Here is a 26135-nt window from a genome sequence, read left to right on the forward strand (position 1 = left end):
TGCGACAGTTAGCTGCAGCAGGTAAAGACTTTTCCCCTTTAAATTCACATTCACGTGACAATTAGAATGTTATACACACATGTTATGATTCATATACGTTATGTTTTATAATTCGACGATTAATTCCCCGCTAATTGTGAGTTTGACGCCGCTGAAACGTTTGTTTACATCGTATTTTTCACAGCGTCCATTCAAGTGGCCCGAGCTCAAGGCGCTAGCTTTGCTAATGCTAACGTGTTGTTGTTGTTGTTTTTCTTACACATTTAAAACATCTCGGTGTTGTCGTGTTTATTCACCCACGTCCTTTTACCGCTAAAGTGAACGTTGGACGTCAGAAATGTCACTGATATTGTGATAAAGTCATGTTTCGTTGCTAAAACAAGGTAGCTAAGCTAAGCTAGGTGGCTAACGAGCTGCTGCGTGGGTTTGTGTCAAACTGATGTTCACAGTAGAAAATAGTCTCGTTTAAAATGCACTGTTTTATATTATGTGCTTCGTTTATGATTTGTAGCGGCGGAGAAACGAATAAAGTGATGTTTTTAAGGCTTAAAGTGTAGATAATCAACCTAATTCTTTAAGTTAGAGACAGAAAGATGTGTCAGGATTCTGGAAATATCATCATTATTGATGAAAACAGTGAGGAAACATTGAGATTAGATTAAAATATGAACTCACCTGTCAAATGGCATCTTTTGATGTGTTTAAAATACTTAATATTATGATACTTATTTATAACTTTGTACCTGGAAAAATAAACCTTAAACAACGTGACTTTCTTACATTTAATTTTGTCTATTCAATTCATTTTTTAATTCAATATATATTGAATTTAAAAAACCACCAGATTTATGTGAAATACATTAAATATTATACATTTTGAATTAAAAAAAATACTTTGAATTGACAAAATTAAATGTAAGAAAGTCACTTTGTTTTAGTTTTATTTTGCCAGGTACAAGATTATAAAAGGACATATGCATTTTAAAAACAGCAAAAGATGCCATTTGACAATTGAGTTCATATTTTATATATATAGATATATATATATATCTATATATATATATATATGTATATGTATATGTGCTAGCAAAAGTTAACACGCTTTAACGCATGACAATGCACGACGCGTTTCCATGACGACAAAGACGTGCGTGACTTCATGTTTACGTGACTCCCGATTGTTAAAATTAGTCTCTAAAGTTACGCTAAAATTTAAAAACAGACGCACACATACGCAGCAGTACACGGGTACGCTAACGTTATTTGTAGCGCTGCTCTTTTCCTTTAGTAAACAGACCGCGCCAGTTCCACTGTAGGTGCGCTAACGGCGCTAAAGGAGCTAACGCGGCGAACGGACCTGTGTGTAATATTTAGTGTGTTTCACATAAATCTGACGATTATCAATGCAACGGCTTTTATCATGATATGTAAATATATATTGTAACAACCAGATATAGAAATACATTATTAAAAGCAGTTGATGGAAGAAATATCATATGTATTATTATATTGACCAGCACTAACCATGAGAGGTTTATTTCCTGTCGTTCCTCAGAATGCCTGCTGAACGCAAGCGCTCGGTAAACATGGACGAGAAAGACGTCGGCTCCTTCAGCAACAAAGACAAAGACAAGGAGAGAGACGGCGAGAGGCGAGCGGCGTCCTCCAGGGACAAAAGCAAAGACCAGGAGGCCAAGATGAGCGGCAAAAAAGACGGTGGTGGAGGAGGAGGAGGAGGCAGCAGCAAGGAGGAGAAGAGGAAGAGGCTGGAGGAGGAGAAGAAGAAGAAAGAGGAGAAGGAGCGCAGGAAGAAGGAGGAGGAGAAACTGAAGGCGGAGGAGGAGCAGAAGAAGAAGGAGGAGGAGGAGAAGCAGCAGCAGGAGGAGCAGGAGAGGAAAGTTCAAGAGGAGGAGGCCAAACGGCAACGCGAGGAGGAGGCGGCTCTTCTCAAGTGAGTGGTGATCTTTGATGTTTTCTGGATAAGTTACGTACAGTATAATCACTTAGGCCCCGCCCCCAACACCTCCCCTAACCCTACATTTTGCGCGTTCACCTGTAGGCGGAGCAAAGGGAAAAGTGATTGTTTTCCCTTATAATCAACCCTCAAAATGTAGTGAGCTCTGATGCACTGTTTAAAAAGAAGTGGAAGATGGAATTACCCATGATGCTTTGCGAATTCAGCGAGCCGGCTGATATTTTTCAACAAAGATGGCGGCCACAGGAACACTTTCGTTGTGATATATTTTCACAAATAAGCACGTTACAATGTCTAATTGTGTTGGAATATGTTTGTTTGATTCACGTCCAAAGGACCGTTGAGCTTTGAACACTAATGTCAGAAAATAACTGACCATTTATGAAAGCAGCTAGCTAACTAGCTAGCGAAGCGGCTACCCCGCCGAGCGTCCCTAGAGAGCACGCCCGCCACGCAGAGCTACGTGACGGGCAAACGCTCTCGAAGCACCCGGTAAACAGCCGCTAGCTAGCTCTGCTACATGTGTGTAGTTTTGTAAGTGTGTGGATGTGTGTACACGAATACCCCGGACTTTACGAGGACGGAGAAAAACAAACGGCTGATCCGCCTATTTTCTGAATGAAAATAGTAGCGCGCTCCACCGGTAGAATTGTTAACATGTGACGTAGGTTAGCACGTTCGTTACGTTCACTACGCTAACGACGAGGGGAATTTACGGTTGAGGGCGCTCAAAACCAAGGGGACATTTTAAGGGGGAGGTGTTGGGGCGGAGCCTAAGGGCCAATTCCAATTCCTATCTTAACCCTCAAACAAATCTTAACTGGCCTCGAAACCAAGTGTTGAGGGTTATTTTGTCACTTAGAAATGGGACACCCCTTAAATGCAGATACATCTTCAGACTGTAGGGGGCAGAATAACGCAAAAAAGCTGCGTCCAGTCTGTCAACTCCAAAAAAGAAGAAGAAGAAGAAGACATTTATATCAGGATTATTTATTACGATCCGTTATTAGGTTGTCAGTTAGTTATAAGATGATACTCATACAAATATTCAGCTGACAGTTACCACACACCACGACTTATTGAAAAGTAAACCACACCGGCCGACTATTGACAAAAGATGGTAAAATAAAAATAAATGTTACGCAACAATGACGTCAGTAATCCATAATATGGGCCTAAACAAAGATTATTTTTATATCTCTATTAACAAAGAAAATACTTCATTTGTAGTGTACTCGCTTCGCTGCTTTCGGCGCCATCTTTGTTATGTGAAAACACGCAATGCATTCTGGGTAGCCCTTGCTCCCAAGGGTGGTCTCGGAAAATCTCAATATTGAGGGCGATACAGCCCTTAAACTTGACCCTCAACTTCATTTTTCTTAGAATCGGGACAGCACTTGCACTAGAGGGAGAACATTTTAGAGATTGAGGATTAAGATTGAGGGAATTGGAATTCACCCTAAATGTGTCATTGTTTCACCTCACGTGTCCAGGGAGAAGGAGGAGAGCCATCAGCTGCACCAGGAGGCCTGGGAGCGCCATCACAGCAGGAAGGAGCTCCGCAGCAAGAACCAGAACGCCCACGAGGGCCGTCCCGAGGAGGCCTTCTTCAGCCGCCTGGACTCCAGCCTGAAGAAGAACACGGCCTTCGTCAAGAAGCTGCGGACGCTCACCGAGCAGCAGCGCGACTCGCTCTCCCACGACTTCTCCTCGCTCAACCTCAGCAAGTACATCGGCGAGGCCGTCAGCTCGGTGGTGGAGGCCAAGCCGAAGATCTCGGACGTGGGCTGCGCCGTCCACCTGTGCTCGCTCTTCCACCAGCGCTACGCCGAGTTCGCGCCGCTGCTGCTGCAGGCCTGGAAGAAGCACTTCGAGGCCCGGAAGGAGGAGAAGGCGCCCAACGTGAGCAAGCTGCGCACGGACCTGCGCTTCATCGCCGAGCTCACCATCGTCGGCCTCTTCACGGACAAGGAGGGCCTGTCGCTGATCTACGAGCAGCTGAAGAACATCATCAACACGGACCGCGAGACGCACACGCACGTGTCGGTGGTGATCAGCTTCTGCAAGCACTGCGGCGACGACATCGCCGGGCTGGTGCCGCGCCGCGTCAAGGCGGCCGCCGACAAGTTCGCCCTGGCGTTCCCGCCGAGCGAGATCATCAGCAGCGAGAAGCAGCAGCCCTTCCAGAACCTGCTGAGGGAATATTTCACCTCCCTCACCAAACACCTGAAGAAGGACCACAGAGAGCTGCAGAACATCGAGAGGCAGAACCGGTGAGTTCATCAGGATCCTCTTAGAGGGGGAGTTTGTGTTGTTTTGAAGGTAATGACGCTTAACTCTGACCATTCTGGAGAGGCACGTATGGAAAAGACCCGCAAGTGTGTGTCGTCATGTCATTTTCCAACAGGAAACTGACGTTTGTAAACCACTCACTCTCCCACACCAAAGCCCATAGAGAAAATCTGTGATTTTAGCTTACAGGGACACAGGAGCTGCTGGTCCTCTGCTGCCTCGTGTGGTCACTTTGTGTCACTGAGGGAAGGATTTCTAATGCCAAATAATACAAAATAGGACATTTGAACTTAGTGATGGAGGCAGCAGTGGATCAACAACTCCTGTGAACTCCTGTGTCTCTGTGATGTTAAAATCACTGGTTTACTCTATGGACTTTGGTGTGGGAGAGTGAGTGGTTTACAAACTTCAGTTTACACAAGGAAAAGTCTGTTTAACAGTGAAATAAAGACGTGAACATGTTCATAAGATGTCGTAGACTTAAGATGACATAGATTTTATGAGATAAGTGACTTAAATCACCACACCAAAGTCACTCACTCTGCCACACCAAAGTCACTCACTCTGCCACACCAAAGTCACTCACTCTCCCACACCAAAGTCACTCACTCTCCTCACACCCCAAGTCACTCACTCTCCCACACCAAAGTCACTCACTCTCCCACACCAAAGTCACTCACTCTCCCACACCAAAGTCACTCACTCTCCTCACACCAAAGTCACTCACTCTGCCACACCAAAGTCACTCACTGTCCCACACCAAAGTCACTAACTCTCCTCACACCAAAGTCACTCACTCTCCCACACCAAAGTCACTCACTCTCCCACACCAGTCACTCACTCTCACACACCAAAGTCACTCACTCTCCCACACCAAAGTCACTCACTCTCTCGCACCAAAGTCACTCACTCTCCCACACCAAAGTCACTCACTCTCCCGCACCAAAGTCACTCACTCTCCCGCACCAAAGTCACTCACTCTCTCACACCAAAGTCACTCACTCTCTCGGACCAAAGTCACTCACTCTCCCGCACCAAAGTCACTCACTCTCTCACACCAAAGTCACTCACTCTCTCGGACCAAAGTCACTCACTCTCTCACACCAAAGTCACTCACTCTCCCGCACCAAAGTCACTCACTCTCTCACACCAAAGTCACTCACTCTCTCGGACCAAAGTCACTCACTCTCCCGCACCAAAGTCACTCACTCTCCCGCACCAAAGTCACTCACTCTCACATCCCAACTGTGGATGTAGCTGATCTCATGTTCTCGTCTTCAGGCGTATCCTTCACTCTAAAGGAGAGCTGAGTGAGGACCGACACAAACAGTATGAAGAGTTTGCCACGTCTTATCAGAAGCTGTTGGCCAACACTCAGTCTCTGGCTGACCTGCTGGATGAGAACATGCCCGAGCTGCCTCAGGACAAGACCGTGCAGGAGGGTGCGTCTCCTCTCTGTTTGTCATACATGAAGCACACTCAACATTTAAAATGCTCTTTTTAACGGAGGGTTTTTCCTCCTGCTCTGCTCTGACAGAACACGGCCCCGGCATCGACATCTTCACTCCGGGTAAACCCGGCGAGTACGACCTGGAAGGAGGGATCTGGGAAGACGAGGACGCTCGCAACTTCTACGAGAACATGGTGGACCTGAAGGCCTTCGTCCCCGCCATCCTCTTCAAGGACAACGAGAAGAGCGGCCAGGGCAAGGAGAAGGACGACGCTAAAGGTAAAGACGTTAGCGATGAAGACTCTGCCGAAGGTGGACTGTGACTGATCTGCTGCTGCTGTCTGTCGTCTCTGTCTCAGACGGTAAAGAGGTGAAGGACACGGCCAGCACCACAGAGGAGCTGGAGCTGGAGCTGGAAGCTCTGGACATCACGGACGAACCTCTGGAGCTGGAGGGAGGAGACGAGGTGGAGAGCGAAGAGCTGGCCAAGAAACTGCTGGACGAGCAAGGTGCGCGACGTAATCCCTTCGAAATAAAACTCCACCTAAAGCTGTGTTTTATACACAACAGCTGTGCCTAATAAAGTGGTCAGTGAGTATTGTGTTTGTGTGTTTGTGTGTCTGTGTGTCTGTGTGTCTGCAGAACAAGAGGAGGAGGAAACAAACACCACGTCTCACCTGAAGCTCATCGTGGACGCGTTCATCCAGCAGCTCCCAAACTGTGTCAACAGGGACCTGATAGACAAGGTGAGGACTGTGTGTGTGTGTGTGTGTGTGTGTGTGTTGGCCTCCTCTCACATGAGTGTGTCCTCTCACATGATGTGTCCTCTCACATGATGTGTCCTCCCACATGTGTCCTCTCACATGATGTGTCCTCTCAAGTGTTCTCTCACATGATGTGTCCTCTCACATGATGTGTCCTCTCACGTGTTCTCTCACATGATGTCTCCTCTCACATGTGTGTGTCCTCTCACATGTGTGTCCTCTCACATGTGTCCTCTCACATGTGTGTGTCCTCTCACATGTGTGTGTCCTCTCACATGTGTGTGTCCTCTCACATGTGTGTGTCCTCTCACATGTGTGTGTCCTCTCACATGATGTGTCCTCTCACGTGTGTGTCCTCCCACATGTGTCCTCCCACATGTGTCCTCTCACGTGTGTGTCCTCTCACAGGTGTGTGTCCTCTCACAGGTGTGTGTCCTCTCACATGATGTGTCCTCTCACGTGTGTGTGTCCTCTCACGTGTCCTCTCACGTGTGTGTGTCCTCTCACATGTGTGTCCTCTCACATGTGTCCTCCCACAGGCGGCCATGGACTTCTGCATGAACATGAACACCAAGTCCAACAGGAGGAAGCTGGTGCGAGCTCTGTTCACCGTGCCCAGGCAGAGGTAAAGCTGCACCGCTCGCCACTCACCACCAGGGTGTGCTCACCACACCTCGCACGTCTTTGGTCCGAGGAAAGAGCTTTAGGGTCGATTACACTTTGTTTTTCTGCCAAAAGTTAAAATATTTCGACTAGCGCTGGACTCGTTAGCGCGTCAATGCACAATGCGTTTCCATGACGACTGACCTGGAAAAAGACGCGTGCAACGTCATGTTTTTACGTGCCGCGGCAGCGGAGACCGTAGACCTGTTAGCTCCTTTAGCTCGCCTACAACATTTTCAGTAGGCGAGGACATTTTTAGAAAGTGTGGACATTTCCATAAAGTGAGGACATTTCCATGAAGTGAGGAAATTTTCAGGAAGTCAGGACATTTTCAGAGAGGAACAACATATCCATCAAGTGAGGACATTTTCAGAGAGCGACGTTTTCAGAAAGTGGGGACATTTTTACGCAGTGAGGACATTTCCATAAACGTTAACGCTAATGACATTAACGTTAGCTCCTTTAGCGCCGTTAGCGCGCCTCCAGCATTTTCAGAAGGTGAGGACATTTTTAGGATGTGAAGACATTTTCAGAAAGGGACAACTTGCAGAACGCGAGGACATTTCCATAAATTGTATACTTATACTTCAGCGCTGGGCACGCTAACTGCGTTAACGGCGTCAGAGTTAGCGCACGTTAACACATGATGACTGACAGAAAAAGACGCGTGATGGCGTGTTTACGTGCTGGAGTCCAGCTGCATAAGCTCCTTTAGCGCCATTAGCGTTAGCCTACAGTGGAACCGTAGCGGTCTGTTTATTAAACGTAAAGAGCAGCGCTACAAAAAATCAGCGTACCCGTGTTACTGCGTACGTGTGCCTCTGTTTTTAAAGTTTAGCGTAACTTTAGAGTCATGGAAACGCGTCGTGAGTTAATGTTTGACTTTGTGCGACTTCACGACTCCAAACCTGACGTTTTTTTTTAATCGCTTTGAATCAGATTTAGTTGACGTTTGACCAACAACAGAAGGACTGAGGCAGATATTTGCTCTGACAGGTGCAGCTCAGCTGCAGCCGCACCTGTTTTATGACCACGTCTGTGTGAGAAAGACCTCTTAGTCATTGTTATTAACCAACATTAGAGTCGGTGAAGTGGCTGTTATCAGGTGAAAGGTTGTTGTTAAATCTCCAGTTCACCACGCGTGGATTCCTCTCTGCTCTCGTTTTGCTCACTTTCTTCACGAGAAACGTTAAAAAACGCGAGCCCTAAAACACCAGCAGGTGGCGCTGTCAGTGTAGCCGATCATGTGACTCCTCCTCTTCCTCTTCAGGTTGGATCTCCTCCCTTTCTACTCTCGCCTGGTGGCCACTCTTCATCCCTGTATGTCGGACGTGGCCGAGGACCTGTGCTCCATGCTGAAGGGAGACTTCAGGTTTCATGTACGCCCCCTGCTGTTTGCTTTGATGAATAACAACAACAATAATAATAATAGTAGTGATAAACTGACATGTACTGTTTTATATCTTTGACCATCATGTGGTCAGAATTCTCCTCACAGATGGAAATAAAGCTAAAAACTGAAGTCTGTGGTTTTACACAGTAGTAGAATCTACACCAGTTTATTTAGTGTTATTTGTTTATCTTTGTTACACAGGTGTTTCCTTGTGTCTATACAGAAATAATGAAAAACGGACATGTTTTTAATGTTAATATGTTAACGTTTGTGTGTTTTAGATCCGTAAGAAGGACCAGATCAACATCGAGACCAAAAACAAGACGGTCCGCTTCATCGGGGAATTAGCCAAGTTCAAGATGTTCTCCAAAACAGACACACTGCACTGTCTGAAGGTGAGAGAATAGAGAGAGAGAGAGTCAGCTGATCTGAGTTTACCAGCTGATCATAACTGTGTGTGTGTGTGTGTGTACAGATGCTGCTCTCTGACTTCACCCATCATCACATAGAGATGGCCTGCACTCTGCTGGAAACCTGCGGACGTTTCCTCTTCAGGTCGCCGGACTCTCACCTGAGGACCAGCGTCCTGCTGGTCAGTGAATGCCACACACACACAAGAACACACTCATTTTACATGAAAAGAGAAATGAGATTCAACAGAGTCCAAAAGGGGTCAAAAAGATCATTTCCTGATTTTCAAAAATTCATGAAAATTATTCCTTAAGAGATATGCAAATATTTTCAACAGATCCTTGTTCAGGGCGATGCCGACTATTATGATGGTAAATTTCAAGTCATTCCGGGATACTTTTTTTTTTTTTTGAAGAAAGTCAGCTCACTGTCAAAGTGCATCAGGACAAATAGATCATTTCATAAATTTCAAAAATTCATTTAAATTATTCCTTAAGAGATATGCAAATATTTTCAACAGATCCTTGTTCAGGGCGATGCCGACTATTATGATGGTAAATTTCAAGTCATTCCGGGATACTTTTTTTTTTTTGAAGAAAGTCAGCTCTCTGTCAAAGTGCATCAGAGCAGATGGATCATTTTATGAATTTCAAAAATTCTTTAAAATTATTCCTTAAGAGATATGCAAATATTTTCAACATATCCTTGTTCAGGGTGATGCCGACTATTATGATGGTAAATTTCAAGTCATTCTGAGATACTTTTTTTTTTTTTGAAGAAAGTCAGCTCACTGTCAAAGTGCATCAGGGCAAATGGATCATTTCATGATTTTCAAAAATTCATTAAAATTATTCCTTAACAGATATGCAAATATTTTCAACATATCCTTGTTCAGGGTGATGCCGACTATTATGATGGTAAATTTCAAGTCATTCTGAGATACTTTTTTTTTTTTTGAAGAAAGTCAGCTCACTGTCAAAGTGCATCAGGGCAAATGGATCATTTCATGATTTTCAAAAATTCATTAAAATTATTCCTTAACAGATATGCAAATATTTTCAACTGATCCTTGTTCAGGGCGATGTAGACTATTATGACGGTTAAATTTCAAGTCATTCTGAGATACTTTTTTTTTCTTTGAAGAAACTCAGCTCACTGTCAAAGTGCATCAGAGCAAATGGATAATTTCATGATTTTCAAAAATTCATTAAAATTATTCCTTAACAGATATGCAAATATTTTCAACAGATCCTTGTTCAGGGCGATGCCGACTATTATGATGGTAAATTTCAAGTCATTCCGGGATACTTTTTTTTTTTTTTTAAGAAAGTCAGCTCACTGTCAAAGTGCATCAGAGCAGATGGATCATTTTATGAATTTCAAAAATTCTTTAAAATTATTCCTTAAGAGATATGCAAATATTTTCAACATATCCTTGTTCAGGGTGATGCCGACTATTATGATGGTAAATTTCAAGTCATTCTGAGATACTTTTTGTTTTTATGAAGAACGTCAGCTCACTGTCAAAGTGCATCACGGCGATGCCGACTATTACTATGGAAGTATTTTTTGCCTAAAAGGCGTCACATTTTTCTTCCTTCAGAATTAAATCTAAACTCAGGAATGGAAAAAAAAATGCATAAGACGAACCAAAGAAAAAATGTCCAATATTTTTAATTGAAATATAAATATGTGCTTCTTAAGAAATATAAACCTTTAATTTCTATGACACTGAACATAACTGAATGATAAATATATGGTATTTCATGAATTTTTGCTTGTTTTAAATTCTACAACCAAACAATGTGAGTATTTGGTGAATTATAATCACAGTTAATCATCGTCAAATATCCAGTATCTGTGGATTTTTAACAACTTTTAAAACATAAACGACGTTCGATGTTTTGCGTTTCAGGAGCAAATGATGCGTAAGAAGCAGGCGCAGCACCTGGACGCCCGCTACGTGACCATGGTGGAGAACGCCTACTACTACTGCAACCCTCCGCCCATGGAGAAGACGGTGAGGAAGAGGCGGCCGCCGCTGCAGGAGTACATCCGCAAGCTCCTCTACAAGGACCTGTCCAAGGTCACCACCGAGAAGGTGCTCAGGCAGATGAGGAAGCTGCCGTGGCAGGACCCCGAGGTCAAAGGTTACCTCATCTGCTGCATGGTCAACATCTGGAACGTCAAGTACAACAGCATCCACTGCGTGGCCAACCTGCTGGCCGGCCTGGTGGCCTACCAGGAGGACGTGGGCATCCACGTGGTGGACGGGGTCCTGGAGGACATCCGGCTGGGCATGGAGGTGAGAGGAGAAGAAACGTCTACGGTGTCTTTAAGAACACGTTCACGTCTTTATCTTTAACTGTTAGACGGACGTTAACAACAGGAAGCTGAAGTTTGGAAACCACTCACTCTCTCACACCAAAGCCCATAGAGAAAATCAGTGATTTTAGCTCACAGGGACACAGGAGCTGCTGGTCCTCTGCTGCCTCGTGTGGTCACTTTTTGTCGCCGAGTTAAGTTCTAAATGAAATATTTCAAAAGCCGAATTCATTAAAATCAGTCATTATGAGTTAGTGATGGAGGCAGCAGTGGATCAACAACTCCTGTGAACTCCTGTGTGCTGTGATGTTAAAATCACTGGTTTTCTCTATGGGCTTTGGTGTGGGAGAGTGAGTGACTTTGGTGTGGGAGAGTGTTCAGCCAACATAAGTCAGTTTACACAAAGAAAACACATTTATATGTCACTTTATAAAAGTCAGTTTAAGTCTACGACATCTTAAGAACACGTTCACGTCTTTATCTTCACTGTTCGACAGACTTTTCCTTGTGTAAACTCAAGTTTGTAAACCACTCACTCTTCCACACCAAAGCCACATAGAGAAAACCAGTGATTTCAGGTGATTTTATCACAGCACACAGGAGTTCACAGGAGTTGTTGATCCACTGCTGCCTCCATCACTAACTTCAAATGTCCTATTTTGTGAATTCGGCATTAAAAATTCTGCCTTCAGATTTGCCTCAATGGCATAAAGTGACCACATGAGGCATCAGAGGACCAGGAGCTCCTGTGTCCCTGTGAGCTAAAATCACTGATTTTCTCTATGGGCTTTGGTGTGGGAGAGTGAGTGGTTTACAAACTTAATTTTCCTGTTGGAAAAGTCTAACAGTGAGAGAAAGATGTCATAGACATAGACTTTTTTCAGTACCTCATACAAACACACTTCATAAAACCTTTACTATAACTTTAAGCTGATGACGCTCGATTTTCTTGAGTGAAAAACACACTTTAAACTCAGGAATAATTCCTCTCTCCGCGTCCTCAGGTCAACCAGCCCAAGTTCAACCAGCGCCGCATCAGCAGCGCCAAGTTCCTGGGCGAGCTCTACAACTACCGCATGGTGGAGTCGGCCGTCATCTTCCGCACCCTCTTCTCCTTCATCTCGTTCGGCGTGAACCAGGACGGCAGCCCGAGTCCTCTGGACCCTCCGGAGCACCTGTTCCGCCTCCGCCTGGTCTGCACGCTGCTCGACACCTGCGGCCAGTACTTTGACCGCGGCTCCAGTAAAAGGAAGCTCGACTGTTTCCTCATCTACTTCCAGGTCTGTCACACATTCACATCATCACTGCAGCGTTATCTGTTCTTCTGCTGATTTGTGATTATTTGGTGCACAAAATCACAGAAAATGGTAGAAATTGATGATTTTACTAGAATATAATCCTTCATTAGTCGTCACAATCTGGACGTTTGCATAGTTAAAGCAGCAAAGATAGTCAATGTAATAAATAAATAAATGCATTTTCACGTCAAATATTGGCAAAAAATATATACATGATGAACTCAAACCAAAGATATTTAGTATTTCTTTAATAGAAAGTCACAAAAACTGAACTTTTGCCACAGAAAAAGGCACTAAAAATCAGTTTCATTCATATTTTCGACTGTGGAAATCACGTTTTTTACTCCATTGTGCGGATTTAAATCCAGTTTATATCATGGAAACGGCAACGTTAACGTGCGCCTGCAGGGGGCGACGTTGCATGACGTTGTGTTTGATAAACCGGTTGTTGATGCTGAGTTTATTCAGTGTGAAAACTGTGTCAGATTTAAGGATAAATAACATTAAAAATAACATTTTAATCCAGGAAAGGAAAAATAAGTTGATCAATTAAGGAAATACTTCATTTAAAAAAAATATTTATATATGCTGATGTTTCTTGTTGTCGCAGACAGAGATTTATGCCTTTATTTATTTATTTTACTGCTGATTGTATGTAAATATGTTCCCCTCGCCCTCTTTTATCCAACCTCAGAGGTAAATAAATGAATAAAACAAATAAAACATACACAATAAGACAATAAAAATACTGCAGAAAATATAACATACAACAGCGTCTTACTTGTTGAAAGCCAACGAGTAAAAATGGGTTTTAAGATGCGTTTTATGCCTTTTTGTAACTTTATAAGTAATTTAACTATCAAGTAGTTACACAAATAATCAATTATTTGTCTTGTCTGAGCTCCTCGTGGGTCTCTTTTTGTCTAAAACCTAAAGATATTCAGATAAATGATAGAAAATAGTCAAATTGTTTCCTCAATAAACGATCAAACAGTATTTTAAGTATTTTAATGTCTCTGTGAGTTGATTTCTGGATGTATTTGTGCTGCAGTGATGTTTGGCTCACAGATGTGTGTGTGTGTGTTTGCACGCTGCAGCGTTACATCTGGTGGAAGAAGAGCGTGGACGTGTGGACCAAAGATCACCCGTTTCCCATCGACATCGACTACATGATCAGCGACACTCTGGAGCTGCTGCGGCCAAAGATGAGGCTCTGCTGCTCTCTGGACGAGGCCACCAGGCAGGTGGCCGACCTGGAGAGGGAGCTGCTGGTCAAGCTGGGTAAGAACGTGTGTGTGTGTGTGTGTGTGTGTGTGAGAGTGTGTGTGTGTGTGTGTGTGTGTGCGCAGCAGCAGCTGGTCTCTCCGGTCTAACCGCTCGTCATCAGTCGTCCGGCTGAGTGACATTCCTGACGGTGTAGGTGGACGACTGTGTTCTGCATCATCACTCATCTCTGTGTTTTATATCTGTCTGACAGGTTTTAACTCTTCTAAACACACACACACACACACACACACACTTTCTCACACACACACACATACACATACAGTACATACACAGAAATGTTATTTTTCTTCTTTGCAAGATCTGCCATTAAGTTTAAAAAAAAAGAAGATGTAAATGTATGAGATAAAGTCATAATATCAGGAGATAAAAAGTTGAAAGGATGATACAGAATTTCAAAATGTGAGATTAAATCTAAAAACTTGAGATTGAAAAGTCAAACGTGAGAACTAAAAAGTCATATTTATGAAATAAAACGGTCTAAATATGAGATAAAAATCATATTTATGAAGTAAAACAGTATAAATATGAGCAAAAAGTCATATTTATGAAGTGAAACGGTCTAAATATGAGTTAAAAAGTCATATTTATGAAGTAAAACGGTCTAAATATGAGCAAAAAGTCATATTTATGAAGTAAAAGGGTCTAAATGAGATAAAAAGTCATATTTATGAAGTAAAACGGTCTAAATATGGGCAAAAAAATTCATATTTATGAAGTAAAACGGTCTAAATATGAGATAAAAAGTCATATTTATGAAGTAAAACGGTCTAAATATGAGCAAAAAGTCATATTTATGAAGTAAAACGGTCTAAATATGAGTTAAAAAGTCATATTTATGAAGTAAAACAGTATAAATATGAGATAAAAATCAATTTAAGATGTAAAACGTCATATTTATGAAGTAAAACAGTCTAAATATGAGCAAAAAAGTCTAAATATAAAATTAAAAAGTCATATTTATGAAGTAAAAAAGTCTAAATATGAGCAAAAAAGTCTAAATGTAAAATTAAAAAGTCATATTTATGAAGTAAAACAGTCTAAATATGAGATAAAAAGTCATACTTGAGGTAAAAAGTAGAGATTTTGTGACTAAAGAGTAAAACATTTGATCTTAAAATGTCAAACTATAAGATAAAAAGCCACGAATATGAAGTTAAAAACGTTTACACGTTACATCAGGAAGTCAACGTGTGTAATAAAGTATTAACGAAGTCACGTCAGTCAAGTACGACGTGTTCTTCTGTCGCAACATAAACACTCGCTTATTCTCTCTACCTGCTGATTAAAGACAACAACTATGACCTATAATCATCATCATCATCATCATCATCACTGTCCTGAATAAACTAATCAATCATCATCATCATCATCATCATCACCACTTCCTGTCGTCGCACGGCAAATCAAAGCTGGGGTTAAATTCCGGTTGGTTCACGTATCGTCTGACAATAAAATGTGATGAAACAATTTATCTACACACATATATATATACATATATATATACATATATATATATATATATATATATATATATATATATATATATATATATATATATATATATATATATATATATATATATATATAGATGTGTATGTATATGTGTATATATATGTGTATATACATATGTATGTATATGTATATATGTGTATATATATGTGTGTATATATATATATATATATATATATATATATATAGATGTGTATGTATATGTGTATATATATATGTATATATATGTGTATATATATATGTATATATATGTGTATATACATATGTATGTATATGTATATATGTGTATATACATATGTATGTATATGTATATATGTGTATATATATGTATGTATATGTATATATGTGTATATATATGTATGTATATGTATATATGTGTATATATGTATGTATATGTATATATGTGTATATATATGTATGTATATTTATATATGTGTATATATATGTATATATGTATGTATGTGTATATATATGTATGTATATGTATATATGTGTATATATATGTATGTATATGTATATATGTGTATGTATATGTATATATGTATGTATGTGTATATATATGTATGTATATGTATATATGTGTATATATATGTATGTATATGTATATATGTATATATATATGTATATGTATATGTATGTATGTATATATATATATATTTATATATATATGTATATATATGTTTATATATGTATTTATGTATATATATGTGTATATATGTATATATAAAACATAAATATATAATGTATATAAAGCAGTTAACTGGAGTACAAGAACTTCAACTGTGTGTTAGTACAGCGCTCAGTTATTTTCCACTCTGTGTGTGTGTGTGCGCGCGCGCGCGCGCGTGTGTGTGTGTGTCGTGGAGAGAGAGAGTGATCGGTGACGGTGATGGACGAGTTGCTCGGAGTCAAACAGTCGAGTCATTGTTTGACGAGGACGGGTTCATTCCTCAGACGCTGAGTCACACGCGCACTCGACCTGCTCGTCAACTCTTAAGCCCCGCCCCCTCCACTGTGTTTATTCTCTGCCTCATTTAAATAAGTGTGTTTCGATGATGATGATGATGATGATTTGTTTCCCCGCGTGATGACGTCATCCTCATCCTCCTCGTCAGGCATGGCCATGGAGAAGGACGGCCGCTCCAGCGCCATGAGCGAGGGCGACGCCATGGACGAGGAGGAGGACGACGACGACGAGGAGGGCGGAGCCGAGACGGAGGAGCAGTCGGGCAACGAGAGCGAGATGAACGAACAGGAAGAGGACGTGAGTGTTTCCGTTTACATGCCCCGCCCACGGCGCGAGGGAGGAGTCACGTGAGCGGCGGACGCTTTTTGATATGAAATGAGTTTGAAAACGGCCGAGTCGTGTTTTTGTCTTTCCCGTCCAGGAGGGGTCAGAGAACGAAGAAGAGGAGCGAGAGGAAGAGGAAGAAGAGAACACGGACTATCTGACCGACTCCAACAAAGAGAACGAGACCGACGAGGAGAACAACGTAGGTTTTTAGGGAAATAAAATAAACGCCGCAGTCGCTGTGGAAATGAGTGTAAACGTGTGTGTGTGTGTGGGCGTGCAGGAGGTGACGATCCGCGGCGGTGGACTGAAACACGTGGCATGTGCCGAGGACGAGGACTTCATCCAGGCTCTGGATAAGATGATGCTGGAGAATCTGCAGGTTTAAAATCATTTAAGAAGCTAAAAAGTGACAGAAACGTGAAAATATTCACATTTAAGAAGCTGAAAAATGACAGAAACGTGAAAATATTCACATTTAAGAAGCTGAAAAATGACAGAAACGTGAAAATATTCACATTTAAGAAGCTGAAAAATGACAGAAACGTGAAAATATTCACATTTAAGAAGCTGAAAAATGACAGAAACGTGAAAATATTCACATTTAAGAAGCTGAAAAATGACAGAAACGTGAAAATATTCACATTTAAGAAGCTGAAAAATGACAGAAACGTGAAAATATTCACATTTAAGAAGCTGAAAAATGACAGAAACGTGAAAATATTCACATTTAAGAAGCTGAAAAATGACAGAAACGTGAAAATATTCACATTTAAGAAGCTGAAAAATGACAGAAACGTGAAAATATTCACATTTAAGAAGCTGAAAAATGACAGAGACGTGAAAATATTCACATTTAAGAAGCTGAAAAATGACAGAAACGTGAAAATATTCACATTTAAGAAGCTGAAAAATGACAGAAACGTGAAAATATTCACATATAAGAAGCTGAAAAATGACAGAAACGTGAAAATATTCACATTTAAGAAGCTGAAAAATGACAGAAACGTGAAAATATTCACATTTAAGAAGCTGAAAAATGACAGAAACGTGAAAATATTCACATTTAAGAAGCTAAAAAGTGACAGAAACGTGAAAATATTCACATTTAAGAAGCTGAAAAATGACAGAAACGTGAAAATATTCACATTTAAGAAGCTGAAAAATGAAAGAAACGCGAAAATATTCACATTTAAGAAGCTGAAAAATGACAGAAACGTGAAAATATTCACGTTTAAGAAGCTGAAAAATGACAGAAACGTGAAAATATTCACATTTAAGAAGCTGAAAAATGACAGAAACGTGAAAATATTCACATTTAAGAAGCTGAAAAATGACAGAAACGTGAAAATATTCACATTTAAGAAGCTGAAAAATGACAGAAACGTGAAAATATTCACATTTAAGAAGCTGAAAAATGACAGAAACGTGAAAATATTCACATTTAAGAAGCTGAAAAATGACAGAAACGTGAAAATATTCACATTTAAGAAGCTGAAAAATGACAGAAACGTGAAAATATTCACATTTAAGAAGCTGAAAAATGACAGAAACGTGAAAATATTCACATTTAAGAAGCTGAAAAATGACAGAAACGTGAAAATATTCACATTTAAGAAGCTGAAAAATGACAGAAACGTGAAAATATTCACATTTAAGAAGCTGAAAAATGACAGAAACCTGAAAATATTCACATTTAAGAAGCTGAAAAATGACAGAAACGTGAAAATATTCACATTTAAGAAGCTGAAAAATTACAGAAACGTGAAAATCTGATGTGTGTGTGCGTGTCTGTGTGTGTGTGTGTGTGTGCAGCAGCGTAGTGGTGAGCCGGTGAAGGTTCACCAGTTGGACGTTGCCATTCCTCTGCAGCTGAAGAGTCAGCTGAAGAAAGGAGGAGGTCAGTCGGGCCTCGGTGACGGAGAGTCAGATATTTCTGAGACGATGCAGTTCGTCATGTTGACGCGTAAAGGAAACAAACAACAGGTAAAAAATAAAAGTGAACGAGCAGATAAATGTAATCAAGTGACACTGACTCTGTTCTTCAGACAACACACACATCAATGACACACACACACACAACCTGATTGAATGAGAGCAAACAGTCTGTGTGTTTAAGTGTTTGTCTTCAAAAAAAGTTTTTTTCAAAAGATGTTTTCCCCAAAAAAGAGTTTCCCCTTATTTTCCCCAAAGGTTATTTATTCAAAGTTTTTTTTTTTTTTTTTAATTCAAGGGAAAAAGTTTTTTTTTTCAAAAAAATTTTTGTTTTTGTTTTCAAAATGTTTGTTTTTTCAATTTTTATTTTTATTTTCAAAAAAGTTTTTTGTTTTTCCCCCCAAAAAATTTCACAGTTAAAAAAAGTTGTTTTTTTTCAAAGTATAAAAAAAATCATCAACGCCCATATGTTTTTTTCTGCCTTCTGAACTTAGCAGTGACGTAAAATCTGCATCAGTTTAAGTCTACGACGTCTTGAACATCTTCACATCTTTATCTCACTGTTAGACAGACTTTTCCTTGTGTAAACTGAAGTTCATAAACCACTCACTCTCCCACACCAAAGTCCACAGAGTAAACCAGTGATTTTAACATCACAGAGACACAGGAGTTCACAGGAGTTGTTGATCCACTGCTGCCTCCATCACTAACTTACAATGACTGATTTTAGTGAATTCAGCTTTTAAAATCCTTACTTTGGATTTACTTCAGTGACACAAAGTGACCACACGAGGCAAATCGCTGGTTTTCTCTATGGGCTTTGGTGTGGGAGAGTGAGTGGTTTACAAACTTGAGTTTTTTTTGTTGGAGAACACTCGGTAACAATGTTAACAAGGGTCCACAGAAACATCGAAGGGTGTGTGTGTGTGTGTGTGTGTGTGTGTGTGTGTGTGTGTGTGTGTGTGTGTGTGTGTGTGTGTACACATACAGTCAGTGGTGGAATGTGTGGTCAGAGGGCAGAGGCTGCTTCATGTACTGTAGGGTGTGTCCGTCTGTGTGAGCGGACTCTGAGGTTTTCTGTCCACACGTCCTCCCTCCCTCTCTCTCTCTCTCTCTCTCTCCCTCTCTCCCTCTCTCTCTCTCTCTCTCTCTCTCTGTTTAAAGGACAGCTGCCAAAAAAAAGGAAACTCCTACATTCATCTGAATTCAGAGAGAGACACAGAAAATCTTTGTAGGTGTGTGTGTGTTGATGGGAAATGACCTTTCTCTCTGTAAACACACACACACGCGCCGTCAACGCATTCAATGCTGCCGTGAATGAAAGCATCCTGTGTGTGTGTGTGTGTGTGTGTGTGTGTGTGTGTGTGTGTGTGTGTGTGTGTGTGTGTGTGTGTGTGTGTGTGTGTGTGTGTGTGTGTGTGTGTGTGTGTGTGTGTGTGTGTGTGTGTGTGTGTGTGTGTGTGTGTGTGTGTGTCTGTGTGTGTCTGTGTGTGTCTGTGTGTGTGTTAGTGACAGTGTTTGACTTCCTTGGACTCAAGGCTGATCTAAGGCCATAATTACTTTACTTAGTTTGGCCTTTTTTCAAAAATTTTTACAAAATAATCAGATATGAATATTTTATAGAGTAGAAAATCATTATCCATAGTTCAGGTTTCTTAAAGCGTGTTTCAAACTGAGGTTTGTCACTTTGTAAACCACTCACTCTCCCACACCAAAGCCCATAGAGAAAACTAGTGATTTTAGCTCACAAGGACACAGGAGCTGCTGGTCCTCTGCTGCCTCGTGTGGTCACTTTGCGTCACTGAGTTAAGTCTAAAGTCAATATTTTAAAAGCTGAATTCACTAAAATCAGTCATTGTAAGTTAGTGATGGAGGCAACAGTGGATCAACAACTCCTGTGAACTCCTGTGTCTCTGTGATGTTAAAATCACTGGTTTACTCTATGGACTTTGGTGTGGGAGAGTGAGTGGTTTACAAACTTCAGTTTACACAAGGAGAAGTCTGTCTAACAGTGAAGATGAAGACGTGAACGTGTTTTGAAAAACAAAAAGACGTCATAGACTTAAACTGATGTAGGTTTTACGTCACCGATAAGTTGAGAAGGCAGAAAAAAAATATTGGCGTTGATATCACTTTTTTTTCACTTTTTGAAAAAAAATAAAAAAATTTAACTGTTTGAAAAAAAAAAAAAATTTTTAAGAAAATTTTTTTTTTGAAAAACAAAAAAAACTTGAAAAAAAAATGTTTTGAAAAACAAAAAAAACTTTTTATTAAAAAAAAAATGTGAAAAACAAAACTTTTTTGAAAGAAAAAAACAAAAAACTTTTTTTAACCGTTTGAAAAAAAAAAACTTTTTTGGGAAAAAAAAAACTTTTTTGGGAAAAAAAAACTTTTTTGAATGAAGAAACAAAAAAGTTTTTTCTAACCGTTTGAAAAAAAACAAAAAAGTTTTTGTCGTTAAAGTCTGTCTAACAGTGAAGATAAAGACGTGAACATGTTCTTAAGATATGTTCGACTGAAACTGACGTCATCTTAAGTCTATGATATGATATCATTCCATTGAGATAAACTCTTGTGTGTGTGTGTGTGTGTGTGTGTGTTTACGTCAACAGTACAAAATCCTCAACGTGCCGCTGTCGTCTCACCTGGCGGCGAATCACTTCAACCAGCAGCAGGCGGAGCAGGAAGAGCGTATGAGGATGAAGAAACTCACGCTGGACATCAACGAGAGGCAGGAGCAGGAGGATTATCAGGGTAGGCCACGCCCACCGAGACTGTGACATCACCCAGAGTGGACAGCTTTGTGTGTTTGTTTATTTATTCATCTGTGTGTGTGTGTGTGTGTGTTACCTCAGAGATGATGCAGTCCCTCGCTCAGCGTCCAGCTCCCGCCAACACCAACCGGGAACGTCGGCCTCGATACCAGCATCCCAAAGGTGCTCCCAACGCCGACCTCATCTTCAAGACCGGAGGAAGGTGAGATCACATGACCCACCGTCCACATGACTCTCGTAATGACCTTTAAACTAAACCACAATAAATTCATCTGCTGATTATTATTATTATTATTATTCCTCCATTAATTCATGTCTTTGTGTCAGAAAGAAAGAAAGAAAGTGTTGTAAAATATTGATCAGTGTTTGGAAATAATGATGTTCTCAAATGTCTTTGTTTTTGTTTGAATGATTTCTTTGTTTATAATGGAGCAAAGAAACGAGACAATGTTCACATTTAAGAAGCTGAAAAATGACAGAAACGTGAAAATATTCACATTTAAGAAGCTGAAAAATGACAGAAACGTGAAAATGTTCACATTTAAGAAGCTGAAAAATGACAGAAACGTGAAAATATTCACATTTAAGAAGCTGAAAAATGACAGAAACGGAAAATATTCACATTTAAGAAGCTGAAAATTGACAGAAACGTGAAAATATTCACATTTAAGAAGCTGAAAATTGACAGAAACGTGAAAATATTCACATTTAAGAAGCTGAAAAATGACAGAAACGTGAAAATATTCACATTTAAGAAGCTGAAAAATGACAGAAACGTGAAAATATTCACATTTAAGAAGATGAAAAATGACAGAAACGTGAAAATATTCACATTTAAGAAGCTGGAAAATGACAAAAACTAGAAAATATTCACATTTAAGAAGCTGAAAAATGACAGAAACGTGAAAATATTCACATTTAAGAAGCTGAAAAATGACAGAAACGTGAAAATATTCACATTTAAGAAGCTGAAAAATGACAAACGTGAAAATATTCACATTTTAGACCATTTAATAAAGTTATTTTCAGATTTTGTTGTTATTTTTCCGTTAAAAGCTCGACGAGCAGTTGTAAATAAAGTTTTGAATTCAAACATCGTCAGCGTCGCTGCAGCTTCTGTGAAGTGAAGCGACGACGTTATTGTTTCACGCTGCGTTCAAAGCAAACACACAGGAACGTTTACGTCACGCTGCTAAAACCTTTTTACACATAAATGCGAAAAACATTTGATTCAGCAAATTAAAATTTAATAAAAGAAAAATGAATAATGTTCAATATTTTGGAGCCTGTTCCAGGTTTTGTTTGTGGGTTTTTTTTTTGTAACATTTGTAACATTTTTTTGTAACTTGTTTGTGAAAATAGCAAAAAAATAAATAAATTTTTACGGAGTGATGTTTTTTTTTTGAACAAAGTCGGGGTTTTTTGTATTGTTTGTGACATGTTTTTGTAGCGTTACAATATTTTCTTATGTTTATTGTAGCGTTACAATATTACGTTTTTTGTAGAGTTAAAATATATTCTTACATTTTTTGTAGCATTACAATATATTCTTACGTTTTTTGTAGCATTACAATATTTTCTTAGGTTTTTTGTAGCATTACAATATTTTCTTACGTTTTTTTGTAGCGTTACACTACTTTCGGACGTTTTTCGTAGCTTTACACTATTTTCTTACCTTTTTTGTAGCATTTACAATATTTTCTAACGTTATTTTGTAGCATTACTATATTACGTTTTTTTGTAGCGTTACACTACTTTCTGACGTTTCTTGTAGCGTTTCACTACTATCTTACGTTTTTTGTAGCATTTCACTCCTTTCTTCGTTTTTTGTAGCATTACAATATTTTCTTACGTTTTTTTGTAGCGTTACAATATTACGTTTTTTTGTAGCATTTCACTACTTTCTTACGTTTTTTGTAGCATTACAATATTTTCTTACGTTTTTTTGTCGTGTGACAATATTTTCTTATGTTTTCGTAGCAAGACAATATTTTCTTACGTTTTTTATAGCGTTACAATATTTTCTTACGTTTTTTTTGTAGCGTAGCAATATTTTCGTACTTTTTTTGTAGTGTTACAATATTACGTTTTTTTGTAGCGTTACAATATTTTCTTACGTTTTCTTGTTACATTGTGAACAAAATCTTTCACTTTAACTAATTTGGTAACATCTTTGTTTACGTCATTTAAGTGTTTTTTTTTTTTTATATAATTTCTCGCACAAAACACGTTTTTTTGTTTGCGATTTTCGCAGTGACGCGGTAAACGGTTGCGTGTCTTTTGGCAGCGTTAGCTAGCGCGGACACATGCTACAGTAAATGTCTGCTCTGTCCTCCAGGAGACGCTGATGGGAGTCTGGGTCCCGGGTTGAGCGAGCGATTGAGCGAGCGATTGAACCAATGAGGAAGAAGAAGAAGAAGAAGAAGAAGAGAGAGAGCGAGAGAAGAGAAGATCGGAGGGAGACCGGTCTGAACCGGTCTGAACGAGTCCAGACGACGTCAGGACAGAGAAAACACACACACTGACCCTGAGACACGACCAGGAGCTCTGGGGTCAGAGGTCAAGGGTCAGAACCACCCGCTCTCTTTGACTTTTTTTTTTTTTTGTCTGTTGTCTGAGATGACGCAAAAAAAAACAACAACAACAACTGTTCGGACCAACTACGATGACTGAGCGGCCCGACTGACGGCGACAGGAAGTGGGCGGAGTCGACGGATCAAACTCCCGCCGTCGCGGCAGTTGGAGAAAAAAAAAACATGACTCGTGTTTAAAAATAATAATGATGATGATGATGATGATGAGACAAAACTAAAGATTTCTTCTTTTCCTGTTGTGTGTACTGGACTTAGTGCAGTCACACGTGTGACCAGAGGGGGGCGCTGCAGCGTGGTTTTCTTTACGGACTCTTCGCACAGCGACGCAGAGGAAGACGCTGACGCCCGAGACGTGGACGTTTGGTGTTTTTGTTTTGATAACTGCAGCGCCACCTAGAGGTAGTTTTCATTACCGATGGACGAGAGACGACGCGTTTGAGTGATTGACTCAAGTTTGTAAAACCACTCACTCTCCCGCACCAAAGCCCATAGAGAAAACCAGTGATTTTAGCTCACGGGGACACAGGAGCTGCTGGTCCTCTGCTGCCTCGTGTGGTCACTTTATGTCACTGAAGTACATCCAAAAGTAAGGATTTTAAAAGCTGAATTCACTAAAATCAGTCATTGTAAGTTAGTGATGGAGGCAGTTTTCTCTTTGGACTTTGGTGTGGGAGAGTGAGTGGTTTACAAACTTTAGTTTCATAGATATCGTAGACTCGAGCTAACGTGAAATTTTACGTCACCACTAAGTTAAAACCCCCAAAATCTGTTCTTACGTTCCTGATGGCGGCCATTTTGTCACTGAGAGTGAACGTCCGTGTCTCAAAATGGCCGCCAGCGCAAACACATTCGTTAATTTTAGAGTTAAGTTTATTTTTCTGTTGAGGGAGCAGAGGATCATGGGATATCGTGGTTGCAACTGAAGATGATTTGGATTAAAAACGTATCTGTTGTTAATTTTCTTAGATTATTATAAACGATCCCTTTTGTTTTATGAAGACGACGACGCGAAAATGTACCTGTTTTGCTAAGCTAAGCTAAGCTAACGTCGCGTTTGCCTCCGGACAGAATTGGAGCAGTGAGTCGAGAGCGACGCTAACTAACGATAGCGCTGAATCAACGGGAGTCTCGCTGGCTTCCGAAGTTTGTTTGCGATCTTTGCAGCTGGGAGCGTCGCTGACACTGGACGTGTGTGTGTGTGTGTGTGTGTGTGTGTGTTAAAGTCACGTGACCCAGGGGCCAATGAGCATGTCCTCTGTGGTCAGGAGGGGGCGGGTCAAGTGAAAACGGTATTATTTCACGATATTCCATCATGAGTTTCTTCGTAAAAGTGTTTGTTTTGTTGTGGAGTGACAAAAAAAAACACGCTAGGCCTCGTGAGATTAACCGGGGCGGGGGCTCAGATTTACGCTGCGTTCCATTTACGTCGGAAGTTGTAACTGGGAGTGATTTCAACTCCCGAGTTCACCGCGGTCCAGTTGAGAATTCGATGGCGGGGAAATTAACGTGGACGCAAACGTATCTCGGGGGAAAAATCAATACAGTGAAATATCGCAATTTTTTTGCGCGGCGATATTTGAGACGCCGAATATCTCAAATAAAAAAAACTTTCGGTCCACAAGTGCTCGGTATATCGCGATAATACAAACAACATAACTACGCGTACGTCCGATTTACTGCGCGTTTGTACGTATGTTGCCGTGTAAGCGTTCCATTCGTGCCGCGAACTCGGAATTTCCGAGTTGATAGCAACACATAAGATGCGAACGTTGCTAGTTTTAACGTTAAAAGCACTTTTGTCGATTTGTTGTTCGCAAATGTTTGTTTGTAAATCATTCGCTAACGCTGCCTAGCCCGAGGTACGTTTACTACTACGACGTAAACGGAACGACGCAGCGTGACCTCGGAAATTCCGAGTTTGGTTTTGATCGGTGTATCGTGTGACGTGGTGACACTTGAGTTTGTTTTTGAATCTGTATCCGTTTTTTATCGGTGGTGATTATAGATAAATATATACGTTTAAATGTGTACGTGGTTTTTTCTGCTTTTTTTTTGTTGTTGTCGTTGTTTCTTTGTTTCTCGTTTCTTTTTCCCGCAGAAGAAAAGAAAATCACGAGCTTCGTCACGACGGAGACAGAAAAACCTTCACAATAAAAGCACGGAGATGATTTTCA

At 40.4% G+C, this 26135-nt stretch overlaps 1 protein-coding gene across 3 annotated transcripts; it reads left to right on the forward strand.

Annotated features, from left to right (window-relative positions):
- Positions 1-1556: 1556 nt before the first annotated feature.
- upf2 (UPF2 regulator of nonsense mediated mRNA decay) lies at positions 1557-26135 on the forward strand (the record flags this gene model as incomplete). 3 transcript variants are annotated; one of them, XM_083903238.1, is made up of 20 exons in its annotated part: positions 1557-1951; positions 3469-4248; positions 5549-5709; positions 5805-5996; positions 6077-6226; positions 6360-6463; positions 7021-7106; positions 8415-8523; positions 8819-8932; positions 9013-9129; positions 10864-11253; positions 12278-12553; positions 13669-13852; positions 16483-16631; positions 16756-16860; positions 16942-17040; positions 18474-18644; positions 21206-21347; positions 21449-21569; positions 23706-26135. In XM_083903238.1, 20 exons carry the CDS (start codon positions 1557-1559, stop codon positions 23713-23715), a joined length of 3855 nt encoding a protein of 1284 aa, XP_083759364.1. The 3 variants fall into 3 exon arrangements, with proteins under 3 accessions (XP_083759364.1, XP_083759365.1, XP_083759366.1); XM_083903239.1 differs by having other exon boundaries at positions 23709-26135; XM_083903240.1 differs by lacking the exon at positions 23706-26135 and having other exon boundaries at positions 21449-21573.

Source organism: Microchirus variegatus (genome assembly GCF_963457635.1).
Source record: "Microchirus variegatus genome assembly, chromosome: 16".
NCBI lineage: Eukaryota > Metazoa > Chordata > Actinopteri > Pleuronectiformes > Soleidae > Microchirus > Microchirus variegatus.